This window comes from Apodemus sylvaticus, chromosome 10, assembly GCF_947179515.1.
Source record: "Apodemus sylvaticus chromosome 10, mApoSyl1.1, whole genome shotgun sequence".
NCBI classification, from domain to species: domain Eukaryota; kingdom Metazoa; phylum Chordata; class Mammalia; order Rodentia; family Muridae; genus Apodemus; species Apodemus sylvaticus.
This window is the reverse complement of record NC_067481.1, coordinates 29,302,680-29,319,913: the sequence shown is the minus strand read 5'-3', so window position 1 is coordinate 29,319,913 and position 17,234 is coordinate 29,302,680. Positions and strand designations below refer to the sequence as shown.

The 17,234-nt window shown below is 38.7% G+C and overlaps 1 protein-coding gene across 7 annotated transcripts in view; it reads left to right on the top strand.

Moving 5' to 3' along the window:
- The window catches only part of Spag9 (sperm associated antigen 9), a 132,801-nt gene that overhangs the window by 78,293 nt on the left and 37,274 nt on the right, over window positions 1-17,234 (top strand). For all 7 annotated transcript variants that reach the window (XM_052193885.1, XM_052193884.1, XM_052193883.1 and 4 more), the window contains 4 exons: window positions 9,717-9,774; window positions 10,880-11,032; window positions 12,195-12,246; window positions 16,023-16,153. In XM_052193885.1, the coding sequence (XP_052049845.1) occupies window positions 9,717-9,774; window positions 10,880-11,032; window positions 12,195-12,246; window positions 16,023-16,153 (394 nt within the window). The remainder of the gene's footprint in view (window positions 1-9,716; window positions 9,775-10,879; window positions 11,033-12,194; window positions 12,247-16,022; window positions 16,154-17,234) is intronic.

Sequence of the window (17,234 nt, the reverse complement as noted above, 5' to 3'; positions counted from 1 at the left end):
GAGTAAGTTCCAGAACAGCCAGAGCTGTATACAGAAATCGTGTCTTAGAAAACAAAACAAGCAAACATAAAAAACAAGAAGAAGAAAAGAAAGGAAGGAAGGAGGAAAGGAAGGGAAGGGAAGGGAAGGAAAAAGGAAAGGAAGGGAAGGGAAGGAAAAAGGAAAGGAAAAAGGAAAGGAAAAAGGAAAGGAAAGGAAAGGGAAAAGGAAAGGGAAAAGGAAAGGGAAGGGAAAAGGAAAGGGAAGGGAAAGGGAGAAAGGGAAAAAGGGAAAGGGAAAAAGGGAAAAAGGGAAAGGGAGAAAGGGAAAAAGGGAAAGGGAAAAAGGGAAAGGGAAAAGGGAGAAAGGGAAAGGAAAAAGGGAGAAAGGGAAAGGGAAAAAGGGAAAAAGGGAAAGGGAAAAAGGGGGAAAGGGAAAGGGAAAAAGGGGGAAAGGGAAAAAGGGGGAAAGGGAAAAAGGGAAAAAGGGAAAGGGAAAAAGGGAAAAGGGGAAAGGGAAAAAGGGAAAGGGAAAAAGGGAAAAGGGAAAAGGGAAAGGGAAAAACGGAAAAAGGGAAAAAGGGAAAGGGAAAAAGGGGGAAAGGGAAAAAGGGAAAAAGGGAAAGGGAAAGGGAAAAAGGGAAAGGGAAAAAGGGAAAGGGAAAAGGGAAAAAGGGAAAGGGAAAAAGGGAAAGGGAAAAAGGGGGAAAGGGAAAGGGAAAAAGGGGGAAAGGGAAAAAGGGGGAAAGGGAAAAAGGGGGAAAGGGAAAAAGGGAAAAGGGGAAAGGGAAAAAGGGAAAAAGGGAAAGGGAAAAAGGGAAAAGGGAAAGGGAAAAACGGAAAAAGGGAAAGGGAAAAAGGGGAAAAGGGAAAAAGGGAAAAAGGGAAAGGGAAAAAGGGGGAAAGGGAAAAAGGGAAAAAGGGAAAGGGAAAAAGGGAAAGGGAAAAGGGGAAAGGGAAAAAGGGAAAAGGGAAAGGGAAAAAGGGAAAAAGGGAAAGGGAAAAAGGGAAAAAGGGAAAGGGAAAAAGGGGAAAGGGAAAGGGAAAAAGGGAAAGGGAAAAAGGGAAAAAGGGAAAGGGAAAAAGGGGGAAAGGGAAAGGGAAAAAGGGGGAAAGGGAAAAAGGGAAAGGGAAAAAGGGGGAAAGGGAAAAAGGGGGAAAGGGAAAAAGGGAAAAAGGGGAAAGGGGAAAGGGAAAAAGGGAAAAAGGGAAAGGGAAAAAGGGAAAAGGGAAAGGGAAAAGGGAAAGGGAAAAACGGAAAAAGGGAAAAAGGGAAAGGGAAAAGGGGAAAAGGGAAAAAGGGAAAAAGGGAAAGGGAAAAAGGGGGAAAGGGAAAAAGGGGGAAAGGGAAAAAGGGAAAGGGAAAAAGGGGGAAAGGGAAAAAGGGAAAAAGGGAAAGGGAAAAAGGGAAAGGGAAAAAGGGAAAGGGAAAAAGGGAAAGGGAAAAAGGGAAAAGGGAAAGGGAAAAAGGGAAAAAGGGAAAGGGAAAAAGGGAAAAGGGGAAAGGGAAAAAGGGAAAAGGGGAAAGGGAAAAAGGGGAAAAGGGAAAAAGGGAAAAGGAAAAGGAAAAGGAAAAAAATAAAGAAAGAAAAACAGGGGAAAAACCCAGCCTCCTCTACATTTTGTTTGCTTGCTTGCTTTCTCTGATGTCTTGTACTCAACATTATTAGAGCTGAATAGTTTCTAGAAGATATGATATGATATACAAAATCATAAAATAATCAACATTGGTCCCTTTAAAGTAAAAGTTTTCCAACCTGTTCTCTGGAAATCTCTTAATGTTCCTTTCAGTAAGAATTCTGTGATTTTAGTTCATGAGAATTAGTTTTAATTTATCTTCCTTGTAGTTGAACTCTGTGTAGAAATTAAAGCCATAGAATTTTCAACAACAATAAAGGTTCTCTTACTGTCATTATACTAAGTAACTACACTGTTCTCAAAAATCTATGCTTCTTGGGTATCATAAATATGGTATGAATGAATTGATTACATTAATTTATGCTAAATTTATTGATTGCCAATTATGTGCTTGACATTGTGAAATTTTTGTTGTTGGTAGTTTTAGTTTAAATTATAAGTTTAGCCAGGCTAATTCTAGCCCTCAGTGTGTAGAGAGAGGTGAACTGTGAAAGGCCAGCCTGAGCAACATAGAAGACCATACTTCAAAACGTTAGAAACGTGTGATAGTGTATGCCTTTAATCCTGATACCCAGGAGGCAGAGGTAGGGGATCTCTGTGAGCTGAAGGTCAGCCTGCACTATAGATAGTTCCAGACTAGCCAGAGATCTACAGCGAGACCCTGTGTCGAACAAACTGCACAGCTGGAGAAATGACCCAGCGGGTAAGAGCAATGGCTGCTCTTAGAGCACCTACAAAGCAGCTCACAGCCATCTGTAGCTCCACTTCCACAGGCTCTCATGTCCTCTTCTGGCCTCCGTGGACATTAGATGCACACAGACATGCATGCAGGCAGAATACCTGTACTACTACTACTAATGATGATGATGATGATGATGATAATAACAATAACAAATGACAAATAAATAATAATAATAACAACAACAATAGTAATAAACAGCCAGGCCTCCCCACATAACAGTCCTATGTAAACATATACCTATTAACCAAGATTTAAAAATCTGTCAATATCTGTAATCCCAGCACTCTGGGAGGCAGAGGTAGGTGGATTTCTGAGTTCGAGGCCAGCCTGGTCTACAGAGTGAGTTCCAGGACAGCCAGGGCTACACAGAGAAACTCTGTCTCCAAAAAACCAAATCCAAAAAACAAAAAAAACAAAAAAACAAAACAAAAAAAAACAAACAAAAAAATCTGTCAATATAACTGTTTATAGTTAAACACAGTCCCCCATCTTTAAAATCTTAGTAAAACTTTAGGTGAATTAAATGAATTCGTTTTCTGGGGAACACTCAGAAGAGTTCTTAAGGAAACTTTATATTTAAGTTTATACCTTCGTTTTCAGTTTCACATAGGAATGCTCTTTGAAAGTTTGGCTGATTGGGATGGCAAGATGGCTCAGTGAGCAGAGACACTTAGCACCAAGCTTGCCAAGTTGAGTCTAATTTCAGGACCCGTATGATGGAAGGAGAGAAGGGATTCCTGCAAGGTGTCATCTGGTTTCACTGCCACACCATGGCATGCACACATATAAGTGCACACAGATGTGCAAATGTACACACAATTAAATGTAACAAAAAGCTGATTGGCTTAGAAAAATTGACCTCCCAACAAATTTAAGGACAAATTCAAAGAATGCTAGGAAGAATTTAAAATTTATTTTAAAAATTCATATTGAGATTTATACATAATAAAATTCACTGTATTTTGAGTAAAAGACTTTTATAATTTCCTAAAACCTTTTATTTTTGAAAGTTTCATAGATGTATATAATATATTTTAACAACTTCTACTTCATTACCCTTCTTCATGTCCCCTCTCCTTTCAACTGAAACCCTTCTTTCTAAAAAGCTCCTCTTTCGACTTCTGTGTCTTTTGTGAGTCACTTGTCTGAGCACAGGCTACTTTTCAGGAGATATACCACTGACAAAAATGATCCCCCCCCCCCCCCCCACACACACACACACACACAGCCAGCAGCCGCTACCTGCCAGTAATTCTTCTGGGGTGGAGTCTGGTGCCTGTGCTCTCTCTCCATGTGGAAACGCTGGTCTACGGTTATGTAGGTCGCAGTCAGGCAGCCACAGCTGCAGTGAGTTAGTTTCTGGGTGAAATGGCAGGGCACGGCCAGGAATCATCTCTTTGCAGCAGATCACTGTCCTCCTGCCCTTACATTCTTGCCATCCTCTTCCTCCTTGTTCCCAGTCTTAGAGGGGTGATATAGATGTTCCAATTAGGGACAAACATTCCACCATTGCATCTTATAACTTGGACAAGTTAGGATCCTTCCTGCAGCAATTAGAGGCGTCTCTTTTTAAGAGCTGGGAGTATTGATCCAGTGAACTCTGAGCCAGAATACACTCTTCTTCTTGAAATTACTTTTGTCAAGTATTAATTTGCGGCGATAAGCAAACCATCACTGAAAGGAGGTCACAATGGCAGGAGCTTGAGGCCGCTGACTGTATTGCATCCACACTCAGAAACAGAAGGGGATAAATGCATGCTTGCGGGGCACATCTGAAATTTGTGACAGATGCTTAAAAGTATGTAACAGCCACCATCTTTAAGAATCACTTATCACTGTGTCCTTCCTGTTGCCCTTTGGATGAAGTACCTAAAAGGATGGTTGGTGTACATTGCCTTATAAAGCCCAGCAATGACTATTACAAAATTTGAAGTCAGTGACTATATAACTTTCTTTTCCTGTCAAGGATTAAGCCACACCATAGATAGAAATAATGGTGGTCTTTTAGTTGACTCAGGTATTTTCTGAAAGTCAGAAAATTATAGTTAAAAGCAAAATTCTTTGGTTTCCTTTCCATGCTGATGATAAGGGACCATCTTATGCTATTCTTTCCTGCTTTGCAGATAGTGGCATATATAGCTCTAGAACATTCCAAATTATAACATTTTAATATTTTAAAGTGAGTGACTTAACACCTGCATAAATTCTTTAATCAAAGATGATAAATGAGAGCCAGGGATGTAGTCCAGTCAGCAGAGTGCTTCCCTAGCATAATGAAGCCCTGACACTACTAAACTAGCTGAGGTAACACATGGAATCCCAGCACTTGGGAGGTAAAGACAGGATGAGCAGAGTCAAGTTTGTCTTCAGAATACATGAAATCCCACCTTTAAAACACGGTAAATGGTTTGTGTGCAATTCAAGGGTAATAATAAGGCTCACACAGCAGGGTGTATTTGTACCAGCTGAAATGCTCCCTAATTATATCTGGGCCAATGAACAAGTGCATAGTCAATTTCTTTAGATCATGTTCATTTTGCTAGGTTTTGTTCTCAAGCTTTTGTTCTAGAATTAAATTTCCTTTAATCACTGTACATATGGTCAACACTGCAGATTACCTTTCTTAGCATTTTAATTGAAAGAGTTAATCTCAATAGTTTTCCTTCCCTTTTTTTGTTTTATTTTTGTTTTTGAGACAGCCTTTTTCTGTGTAATCTTGGCTGTCCTAGAAAACTCACTCTGTAGACCACACTGGCCTTGAGCTCACAGATCTGCCTGCCTCTGCTGGGATTAAAGGCATATGCCACTACCACCTGGCTTCATTTTCCTTTTTTTTTTTATTGATGTCTTATTCTTTAACTTTCTTATTTTGGATGACCCTTTTAAAAATCACTCTCTTTTTAACTGCTCTCTGTTACTTGGAAATCACACACTTGGTTATTTATTTCCCAAGATGTTCTTTCTCTTTATTCATATAGATTTTTTTCAACCTCACTATCTTTTACTAGGAATACCCCTGCAACCCCATCCCTGACTATCTTTAGAACTATCAGAATCCTTTCGCTACAGCCACTTACTGCATGGGTTGTGGGTATGCATCACTGTCCCCCTGCTTTAGGTCCCTTCCTTTTTTTCTTTTCTTTTCTTTTTTAATGGTTTATTTATTTTATATATGTGACCACAGTATCGCTGTTTTCAGACACCCCAGAAGAGAGCATCAGATCCCATTAAAGATGGTTGTGAGCTACCATGTGGTTGCTGGGAATTGAACTCAGCAGTTAAAAGCTGAGCAATCAGCCCAGGTCCCTTCCTTTCTACTTTTATTTTGTTTTTATTTTTGTAAAGTAAAACAAGGCAGGTTTAATGGAACACGGTTCATGGGCAAGTTCAATGGCTTCAAGGATAGAGGACAGAGAAGTCACTATGGAGGGAAAGAGGGAGTTCATGCAGAGAGAGAAGAGAAGGAAAAGAGAGAGGAGAGAGTCGTCCCTTCCTTTTTAAAAGTAGAAACTATTTTCTGCAAGTCCAGAAGATGCCTGTTGCTCACCGTCCTCCCAGTTCATGTCCAGCTTTTGTATTCTTGTATGAGACATACTTGTTACGTGCTACAAACCGTTCTAGTACGGGACTTAGCAGAGCAGCAAACAGACTTCTCTAGTCTGTGCTCGCTGTTCTGCTGCCTTTCCCCTCCACACCTGCCTTGTTTCCAGTCTTCTGATTTGCTGTGCCCAGAGGTTGCTTCTGATATTTCATATGACTTCTAAAAAACTGTTGACTTAAAAACCATCCTTGTTGGGTTTCCATACTATTAGACTTGCCTTTTACTGTGGTGCACGTCCTCTGCTCTTTCACATGTCTGTAGGTTTGTGTGGGTTGTTTTTTAGGGGTGCTGGGGGTGGTGGAATGATGTATTTACTCCTGTTTCTAACATTTTTGGGACAGGGTTTTACATGTACATATGTACATACATATGTATGTAGATTGATTTTATGTTCATTGGTGTTTTGATTGCATATATGTCTGTGTGAGGGTGTGGACTCCACCCAGATTAGTCCAGAACTCTAGACTATTATTTCTAAACTGACCACTAGACACCCCCCCCCAAGGCATGAGAAGTCACCATGGAGGAGAAAGAAAGGGCACACATGCAGAGTTTAGACATACCTTGTACATATCTGCCTGCATCTGATATGAAAATTAATTTAATCCTCTGCATTGTCTCCTCCCTGAGACTTTCATCTAACTATACTGTCTCAGTGAGTGAACATCTCTGCCATCTCTGAACTGTCCATCTTAGACTCTCACTTTCTCTCACAACCAGTCTTCGGGTCCTATTTGTCCTATCTCCTAAATATTTGCATATATTCATCTTTCTTATCTCTGCTTAAATGGCACGTCCTCCAAAAATTATTTTTTGATCCCCAATTAAAGCCTAATTATCCTTGAAGTATGTGTCAGCAGTGAATTCCATGATGCTGTTCCTCATGCTTCCCTGGGGTCTGTGTCCCACCCTCCCTGGATAGACGAGTTCTCTGGGTCGGGCTCAGCTGTGTCTTTTTCTCTGCTGTTGCATATTCAGCACAGCACAACCTTCACATGAATGAATGGGATTGTGAAATTGTCCTAACAATTCACTTTAGTTTTGTTTCACTTTAAAATCTGTGATTTACCTCTTGAGTTCTTTAACAGGAGGATTTTTTAAGAGTGTGCACCTTTGTAAGAATATATACTTCTAGGTAAAATGACATTGCATTCTCATGCAATTGCAGATAATTCAGATATCCTATGTGTTTGTCCTTCTGTGGACCTAGCTTAACAATTTTAAATAAAAACTGCAGAATAGGGTATTTTTCTTGGTTTTTGCTTATTTTTATAGGCAAAATTTATGTATATTTTATATCATTTAGACTTTAACTCTTGAATAAAGATAGGTCACTTCAAGCCGTATTTTTTATATAATGAATTATTTTTACTGGTACATTTCAAAATAATTTTGGATAATCCTGCTTATACACTACATTTTAAGAGAATTCTTCACTGGGTGTGTATAAGTTTAAGTTAAACTTTTGGATAAGATATGTTCTCAGGAATACCAAAATTTTCCCTTTATAATATTTATGCTTTTTATATACAGTTGATGTTTTTCTATATTGATTCAAGATCTAAGTTAGATATTTCTCATTTTAAAGTAAATGGGTTTAATTCTTGCTTTCTAAAAACAATCTAATTGAGTTTCTTATTCATTTTTCTCTTGGGCTGCTAACCCAGGGGAATATTCTGGTGTGTATGTTTTTAAATACTTTCCCATTACTGCGTTCTAAGCTAGGTGTTCTTGGCTGCTGTGCTCATTTGATGCTTTCTCATTGTTTTTTGCTTTCTGTCTCCTGCCTGACCATTTTTCTTTGCATATGTTTTTAGCTTTTATGCTGCTCTAAATGTTTGAGAGTTTGTTATAGTTGTTATATAAGCATTTTGAGTGAATCTGAGCTAAGTTTCTTTTGTCTCTGTACCTTTACTAAAAACTTAGCACTAGTGTTTAAGGAAAATATCTTGCCATCATTTTGGAGGTAGAATTTGGAAGCTTTCAGGTTCACTACCCCAGTTTGTAGTGAATACAAGATGATTGAATGTGCAATTTGTGATGTTTGAGAATATTTGAAAATTTGTAATATAGACAAAACAAGAATCCATATGTCAGCATTAATTTTTTAACATTCCCAGTTGGTTTTGTTTTAAATAACTTAAAAGCTATTAAGAATATTAACCTTATAAACATCTTCTTTTTCTTTTTTTTGGAGGTGGGGATTGGGGTTAGTTTTTCTGGACAGGCTGTATAGCCCTAGCTGTCCTGGAACTCAGTGTAGACAAGCCTGCCCTCAAACTCAGAGATTTGCCAGCCTCTGTCTCTTGAGGGGGATTAAAGATGTGCACCACCACTTTCCAACAGTAATATTAACTTTAGAAATATTTTCTTTTTATTTTCCTGAATTATAAATATTGCTTTTCCTATCGTGTCATTCTCCAGCATTATCTTACCATGCTTGGGCTGAGTAGGGAGTTTTTGGTTTTGTTCTGCTGGGGGTATTCATTTTCGTTTTGGTTTGGTTTTGGTTTTGGTTTTTTGTCTCCACTGTTCTCCAATGAACTGTTTTGTTTCTTCAATCTCTTGTGAAAAGCAAAGAATTTTATTTTTCTGAGAGATGACTATATTGGATCTTACACTAAACATTTATATATCTTACACTATTTATTAAATATTAAGCACAATTCTATAACAACTGAAAATTATTATATGTGTGGCACTTTGTAGTATTGACTTGGAGTTTTCATTGTAATTAAATTCAAGTTATTGTGAGGAAGAATTGGTGAGGTGGGCTGGAGAGATGGCTGAGGGGTTAAGAGCACTGACTGCTCTTCTGAAGGTCCTGAGTTCAATTCCCAGCAGCCACATGGTGGCCCACAACCATTTGTAACGGGATCCGATGTGCTTGGTCTGGAAAAATAAATAAATAAATAAATCCTTAAAAAAAAAAAAAAGAATTGGTGAAGCATTTTAAGTATATCAGAGAGCATCCTTGCAAGTGAAGGAGATCATCTTTATTTCTGCCTTTGCACACCATTATGCATTGTGAGTCCAGATGGTTTTCTATCATGCATAGAACTTTATAGACTAATACTATGTTTTCATGCTGTTTCTTACATAAAACATTTCTTGTTCTTTGTTTTTGCTTTACATGGAATGCATGGGCTTTAAGACCATAATTTCTTTGGTAAGGTTTCATCTGCACTGGGTTCTGTCCTCGGCCTCACCTCTGCTTACCTTCTATTAGTCATCTATATATGGTTTTAGGCAGAATCCTATAATAGCATCTATGATTTAGGAATAATTTTGAGACCTATCAATGTTCATTTTTTCCATAAATAATAATACTTCTTAAGACTATCTGGCAGAAAAGTCTTGATCCTCCTGAAATACTAGCTATGAAAAAAAAAATGACTGTAAAGAATAGGCCAAGAAGAGCTGGGGACTGTAGCTGGTATCTGCAGCACCAGCTGCTGGGAGACTGAGGAGAGAAGATCACTTGAGCTGAGGAAACTGAGGCAGTCTGGGCAAAGAAACAGAGCAAGCAGGATCCATCAAAACACACAGCAGCAGGGAGGCTTAGCTGACAAAATCCTCGGCTCGGGTCTGCGATGACTAGTTATTTATAATTTTATAATCCATTCAGTAAATACGTCAAATGAAGTAGACAAAATAAGTTTAAAGAAAAGCCAAAAATAATAAATTATAGGACCATAGCTTCTATGTAATTCTTGATAAATTTATTTTCAAAGTTTGTGTTATTTTTCTTTGATAGGAATGGGTCGAGAAGTGGAGAATCTCATACTGGAGAACACACAGCTGCTGGAGACCAAGTGAGTGTGAAAGCTTAGCATGGGGGTAAAGCTGACGGCTCCTGCCCACGCCAGTGCTTTTATACTAATCTGACATGGCACTGTGCTGTCTCCCTACTCCCCTGTCTCTTCTCACCTGTGCAAACAGACATGGATAGCAAGCACTTCATTGCCCTGATAGGTTTTGTTGCTCTGTATTTTTTAAAAATATAGTTTTTATTTCTTTCCCAACAGGCAGGTATCAGTACTGGATGTATCATGCGCCTCTTTTCCCTCTAAGATGTGTCATTTTCTTATTTTCTTTTCTTTGGGGTATTTTACATTTCTGCATGAATATTTTTGGCTTCTACCCTGCCAATTCTATGGAGTTATCATAGTTTTATATTTTGGGGTAGTTTGTGGAGTCCTAAGGCCCTTGAGGAGCATGTTGGGGTACTATTTAAGAGGACAGGTCCTTTGTCATATAGAGTCCACTTGTCAGTTTGTTATGTCAGAGCAATTTTGGAACAACTGTGCCTGCCCATACAGCCCACCACTACCTGTAAATGAGGTCACACCCAGCATATTGGAATGTATTGTATCTCAGGCTTGTTCTTTTCAGCTTATTTCTAATTTAAACTACATTCCCAGGAGTGACTGACAGCAACAACAAAGAGAATTTGTTCTATTGTTGCACTGTTGAGTAATACCTGAAACTTCAATACTAGGAACCTTCGAAAGCTGGGTTTTCTTTTCTTTTTTTGTTTGTTTTGTTTGTTTTTGTTTTTCAACACAGGATTTCTCTGTGTAGTTCTGGCTGTCCTGGAACTTACTTTGTAGACCAGGCTAGCCTCAAACTCAGAGACAGACCTGCATCTGCCTCCCAGATGCTAAGATTAAAGGTGTGTGCCACTATTGCCTGATTAGAAAGCTGTTTTTTTAAGTTTAATCTCTCTTAATGCTGATTTTTTTTATTCCTGGTATGTATTGTATTATTAGGTTGGCAAGTATGAAACACAAACATTAAACTAATATTTTATGGCCTTTGTCTATGAAAACAGTAGGAAGAATATATTGTAGTGCACAGTTCAGTTTTATGATTTGGAAGGGTGTTTGTAATGATGCACTTGAAATATGTATTTTTTAGAAATGCTTTGAATGTAGTGAAGAATGACTTAATAGCAAAAGTGGATGAGCTGACCTGTGAGAAAGATGTGCTGCAGGGAGAACTGGAGGCTGTGAAACAAGCCAAGCTGAAACTAGAGGAAAAGAACAGAGAACTGGAGGAGGAGCTCAGGAAGTAAGTCTCACCAGTTGTTGGAAGCCAGCTGTTCAGCCTTTGACACTCCAGCATGAGGCTGTCATCTACATGTATGAGGCTGTGATCATAGCTACCTTGGGACACACTCCTGCTCTGAACTAAACACCTTGCCAGGTGCCACAAAAATTCTAAGTATAACCCTGAGACTGAGACCTTCAGCACACTCAAACCAGGAGTGGCCAAGAGCTACCTGAAGAGAGTAGAGGGTCTCAGCCATTTGCCTCTGCTATGAGCTAGCCTCTCTGTCTACCAGTCTCTTAACCAGAAAGTCCTATTTTATGTTTTGTTGTTTTGTTTTCTTTTTCCTATCCATTTTGATGTCAAAAGTTAGTAACTGTGGGCCGAAGAGATGGCTCAGCAGTAAGGAACATTTCCTTGCTTGCTCTTCCAGAGGACCAGAGATCAGCCACACTAGGTAGTTCTCAATTACCTGTAACTTCAGGTTCAGGGGATCTACACCCTTTTTTGACCTTTTCAAGCTCACGTGTGTGTGTGTGTGTGTGTGTGTGCGCGCGCGCGCGCGCACGCACACACACACAGAGAGAGAGAGAGAGAGAGAGAGAGAGAGAGAGAGAGAGAGAGAGAGAGGAGATAAGGTAAATCTTAGAGAAAAACAAAAACAAAAACAAAAGCCCTTAGGGGCTGGGGAGACTGCTCAGTGTTTAAGAGCACTTGCTACTTCTCCATAGGACCTAAAGTCAGTCTCTCCCTTCCACATTAGTCATCTCACAGCTGCCTGGAGCACACACACAACCTGGTGTACACTCAGATGCTCACACACAAATGTCAACAGATCTTTAAAAAATGAACAAAAAGCCTTACATCTTCAATTTTAAAAACAAATGTATTCATTTCCTCCACGTAGCTTGCTTGTGTTTGTGTTTGTTGTTGCTTTCTGTTCTCGAGACAATCTTACCTGACAGACTGGCTTCTAGTTCACCGAGGTAGCGGAGGATGACTTTGAATACCTGTACTCTGTCTTCAGCCCCTCAAGAAGTGATATAATATTTTTCCAAGTTAAAGGCAGCAGTCTGCTACTCTTTGGGCAAAAGAAAAGTAATCTTTTAGTGGCAAATAAAACTGTTTACCTATTCTTTCATTACTTTTGAAGATGAGTTCAATTTATTTTTTTCCCCACTAGAGCTCGTGCAGAAGCTGAAGATGCAAGACAAAAAGCGAAAGATGACGATGATGTAAGTTGGTGATTGGGGACTTTTTTTTTTTTTAGCTTTTTGATATTTTGGGAGTACCTTAATCATATTTAATATTATATTTACATAAAAATTATAAATAAATTATATATATAAATATATATATATATAAAATAAAAATAGATAGATGCCTTTAAAAGAAGACATGTTTCTGGATCCTGACTAAGCTGGCCCATGCTTCCATATGGGATCCACATGCTGTATTTTCTAGTGCTATACACTCATTTTTTTCTCAGAGGTTCAGTACTCTCACCTGTGTAAGGTAAGGTTTTGTTAGGCATCGCAGACAGCGCGTGTGTGTGCCCATGCGCACATGCATACACACAAGTTAATTAAGTTTATGGGTTTTGCCTGTTTGTGTTCCACATGTGTACCTGATCCTTAATAAAACAACTAATTGATTAAATTATTTAGATGGGCTTGCAAGATGGTTCAGCATGTAAAGGTGCTTGTTACCAAATTTAATGACCTGAGTTCAATCCCCAGGACCACAGAGTAGAAAGAACAGACTCCCGTAGGTTGTCTTCTGGCCTCCATGTGTGTGTTTCGGAATGTATGCATCCAGATGATACATACATACATAAGCGTGTATCACATACAAAACACATAGACAAAATAAATAATATATGTAGATATAACATTTTAAAAAACCTAGAATATTGCCAGATATATTCTCCACCCCAGAGTAAGTCATGATCCTTTATTATTTAAGTAAAAAAATAATTTCATCTGTAAATATGTACACATTGTTCTAATTATCATGAACTGTCACCCTTTTTCTCACTTGAGGAATTGTTTTCAGTGGGCTGGTCTGTGGGCGTGGCTATGAGGGATTGTCTTAATTGCCAGTTGACTAAGGAGAGCCAAACCCATTATGGGCAGTGCCATCCCTATGCAGACGATTCTGGATGCTGTAAGAAAGCTTACCAAGCATGGGCAAGAGAACATGCCAGCAAGTAGCACTGCTCCATGGTTTCTATTTCAACTTCTACTTAGGTTTCTGCCTTGATTTCCCTTGAAGGACTCTGACTTGGAAGTATAAGTTAAATTAAATCTTTTCTTCCCCTAAGTTACTTTTGGTCACTGTTTTATCAAAGCACAGGAAAAAAACTAGGGAACACACACACACACACACACACACACAGTTGACATCCAAGAAGATCTTACAATAGTGTTATCAAGTTTATATAAATGACAGCCAAGTTTTTTATTCCTTCCCCAAAATGTGCACTAGTTTTTCTTTCACTCTGTGCCTCCATTTGGCTTAGAACTTACTGTGTAGATCAGGTTATCATCAAACTCATGGAGATTTTCTTGCTTCTGTCTCCTGAGTTCTGGGATTAAAGGCCTACACCCCTTTTTTTTTTTTTTTTTTTTTGGATTTGGTTGTTTCAAGAAAGGGTTTCTCTGTATAGCCCTGGTTGTCACTCTGTAGACCAGGCTGGCCTCGAATTTAGAAATCCACCTGCCTCTGCACTTCCAGAGTGCTGGGATTACAGGCATGTGCCACCACCACCCGGCTTTTTGTTTTGTTTTGTTTTTTGGACATAATTTTCTTTCTCTCCCTTTCCCTCTCTGCCCTCTCCCTCGCATCTCGGTCCCTCTCCATATATATGTATTTCTGTTTTCACACACACCAAAACAGGAAATTGGATCCTATTACACATGGTTGTGAGCCACTTTGTGGTTGCTGAGAATTGAACTCAGGACCTCTGGAAGGGCAGCCAGTGTGCTCTTAATCACTGGACCATCTCTCCAGCCTGGAATCATATTTTTTTAATAAAATATTAAAATAATGTTTGCATTTTGAAATTAAATTTCCTACTTCTATATTATTCCTACAGAATATGGTTTTGGTTTTGTTTCATACTACCTTTAGGGGCAGAGGGCTTGGCTCAGTGGTCGTGCACTTGGTTAGCATGCTTGAGGCCCTGGTTCTGTGCCTCATATCACAGAGACACAATATTCTATCTTAGGGACTTGCTGTTTTTGCTTAATAGAATAGTTTGAGATTCACTTGTGTTTCAATAACTGGTGTAATTCATTTTTAGTATCCTATTATGTGAATGTGCTATACTTTTTTTTTTCGGTTTTCTCATTAATGAATATCTAAGGTAGGTATTTCATCTTTTTCTCACAAACAATGCTGTTGTTAAAAGCATTATAATAAACTAGGTATGGAGATACTCGCTTGTAATCCCAGCATGTAAAAAGACCAAGGTAAGCTGGGCAGTGGTGGCACATGCCTTTAATTCCAACACTTGGGAGGCAGAGGCAGGTTGATTTCAAGGCCAGCATAGTCTACACAGTGAGTTCCAAGACAGCCAGGGCTACACAGAGAAACCCTGTCTTGAACACCCCCTGCCCCCCAAAAAAAGACCAAGGTAGGAGGATGGCACATTTGGACTGTGTGTGGTGAAGTCAAATGTACTAGCCTGTTGAGATCTGTCTAAAATAAAAACAGCTAGGTGTAATAGTGTATCCCTTTAATTTCAGCACTTAACACAGGAGAATTTCTGCGACTTTTGAGGCCAGGCCGTTCTATGTAGGGAGTTCCAGGTCAGCCAGGGCAATGCAGTGAGACCTTAACACCAACAACCCCCTACCCCCACCCCTGAAAAAAAAGAAAACAAACAACAATAACAACAAAACACAGAACATTATAGTACAAGCCTTCTGGAATGGAGATTTGCCAATTTTTTTGGGAGGTGGGGGTTGTGTTTTGTTTTTTTTCTAGAGTATATACCTAGTTGTGAGGGTTATTACTTTGTTGCACAATTCAGACCTATTCTTGTTATCGTTGTTTACTTTTTTGCTTTTTGAGACAGAACTTCTTTGTAGCCTTGGTTATCTTACAACTAACTCTATAGACCAGGCTGGCCTCAAACACCTGCTTCTGCCTCCCTAGCCCAGCTATTAAACACCCACTACCACCCACCACCCAGAAGAATTCGGGACTTTTGTTATTTGTGGATGACTTTTGTTTGAAGAGGTAGGCTAAATTCTGAGGCAGGAGGACGACAAAGTAGGAAGACTGCTACAGTCTGAGCTTCTGTCTCACAGTTAAAAGATTTCAGTGTTGATCTAAAATATACATACTTCTCTGAACCAAGCAATGCCCTCTTATTAGACCTACCTGCTTGCCCAGAAGAAAGCTTGAGAAATCAGCAGAAGGAAGCTAACTTGGGCATGCTTTTTGGAGACTTATGTCTCTTTATCATCCATGTTCATATCCTATTCTTGAGCAATAACTCTGACATAATAATCTTTTGTTTCTACTGGTGTTTTTTGTTTGTCTATTTTTACTGTTATTGTTAGGTTCTTTAGCAACTAGATAATAGGTTCACTATGTTGACTCCTGGATATGTATATGGATTGATAGTTTGAGATAAGTGAATCTCTTTTGGAATTAATTGTAACTATTTGCTGAATATCACAGAACATCAATTTTAAATGTTATAATAGTGTCTCTAAGTAAAATTTATAAAAGCATATTAAATCTATTTGTTACAACTGAAATTTTGTATTTTTAAATAATTCATGTTCAAATAGTAGTGTTTATATTCAGAAATTAAATTGCCTACTTCTTTTCAGTTATATATAAAAATTTGAGTGCCTGATTTTATTTTATAAGAACATTTTAAAGTCATTGAGTTAGAAATAAAGAAATGCTTAAAAACTTCAGCTTTGGTTTAAGTGAATCTTAACACCAAATCACATCTAAATTCCCAGAGTGATTTGCTATCCTCTTATTATAGAGTGACATTCCTACAGCCCAGAGGAAGCGGTTTACCAGAGTAGAAATGGCTCGAGTTCTCATGGAGAGAAATCAGTACAAAGAGAGGCTGATGGAGCTTCAAGAAGCCGTTCGATGGACAGAGATGATCCGGTTGGTATGAGAAGTGCTCTGATGGTTCCTGCTGCTTCATTAGATGCATGTGTTCCTTCATTGCCAACCAAACTCTGCCTGAGGGTTCATGAAGAGGAACTTTCTCAGTTAGCATTTAGATTAGTAATAGAACAAAATCAGGGATGTCCCACACCCTAGGTGTCTTTTGAGATAATACAGGACCTTGGAGGATAAACTCATAATTATAAGAAATAATTGTTATTATTTAGGAATAATGGTTGGTTTTCAAAAGAAGGTAATAATATTCTTAATGTCAATTTCAAATACATTATATGAAAAATATACTTAGTATCTTCCTATTAAATATACTTATCTATATTATACCCCTCCTTTCTATTCATGCAAAATATATTTTCCTTTGGCATCTTTCAGTCAATCAGATCTGTGTTTTTATCATTAATATGTTTTAATGGTTCATCTTCATGGAGTTAAGTGCAAGTGTGTGCATACAGTGCAGTCTAATCAGATCCAACCTCCTGTTGGTCACTCCAGACCTGCTAGACTCTAGCAATCACTCTTTGCAATGACTCCCTTTTTAAACTCTCCCTTTGAGAGGACACATAGTTGTCCTTTATTGGATCTTAAATCTCAGTGCTGCCATCCAGTGGCCATGGTCTCATGACCTTGAATTCAAAAACAGCTATAAAAAACTTTGTCTGGGTTTGGTGACTATATATGGGATGGATTCCCCAGGTGGGGCAGTCTCTGGATGGCCTTTCCTTCAGTCTCTGCTCTACACTTTGTCTCCATATTTGCTCCCATGAGTATTTTGCTCCCCCTTTCTAAGAAAGACCTAAGCACCCACTCTTTGGTTTTCCTTCTTCTTAAGCTTCATGTGGTCTGTGAGTTGTAACTTGGGTATTCTGAGCTTTTGGGCTAGCATCCACTTATCAGTGAGTGCATACCGTGTGTGTTCTTTTGTGACTGGGCTACCTCACTCAGGATGATATTTTCTAGTTCCATCCATTTGCCTAAGAATTTCATTAATTCATCGTTTATAATAGCTGAGTAGTACTCCATTGTGTAAATATACTATATTTTCTGTATCCATTCCTCTGTT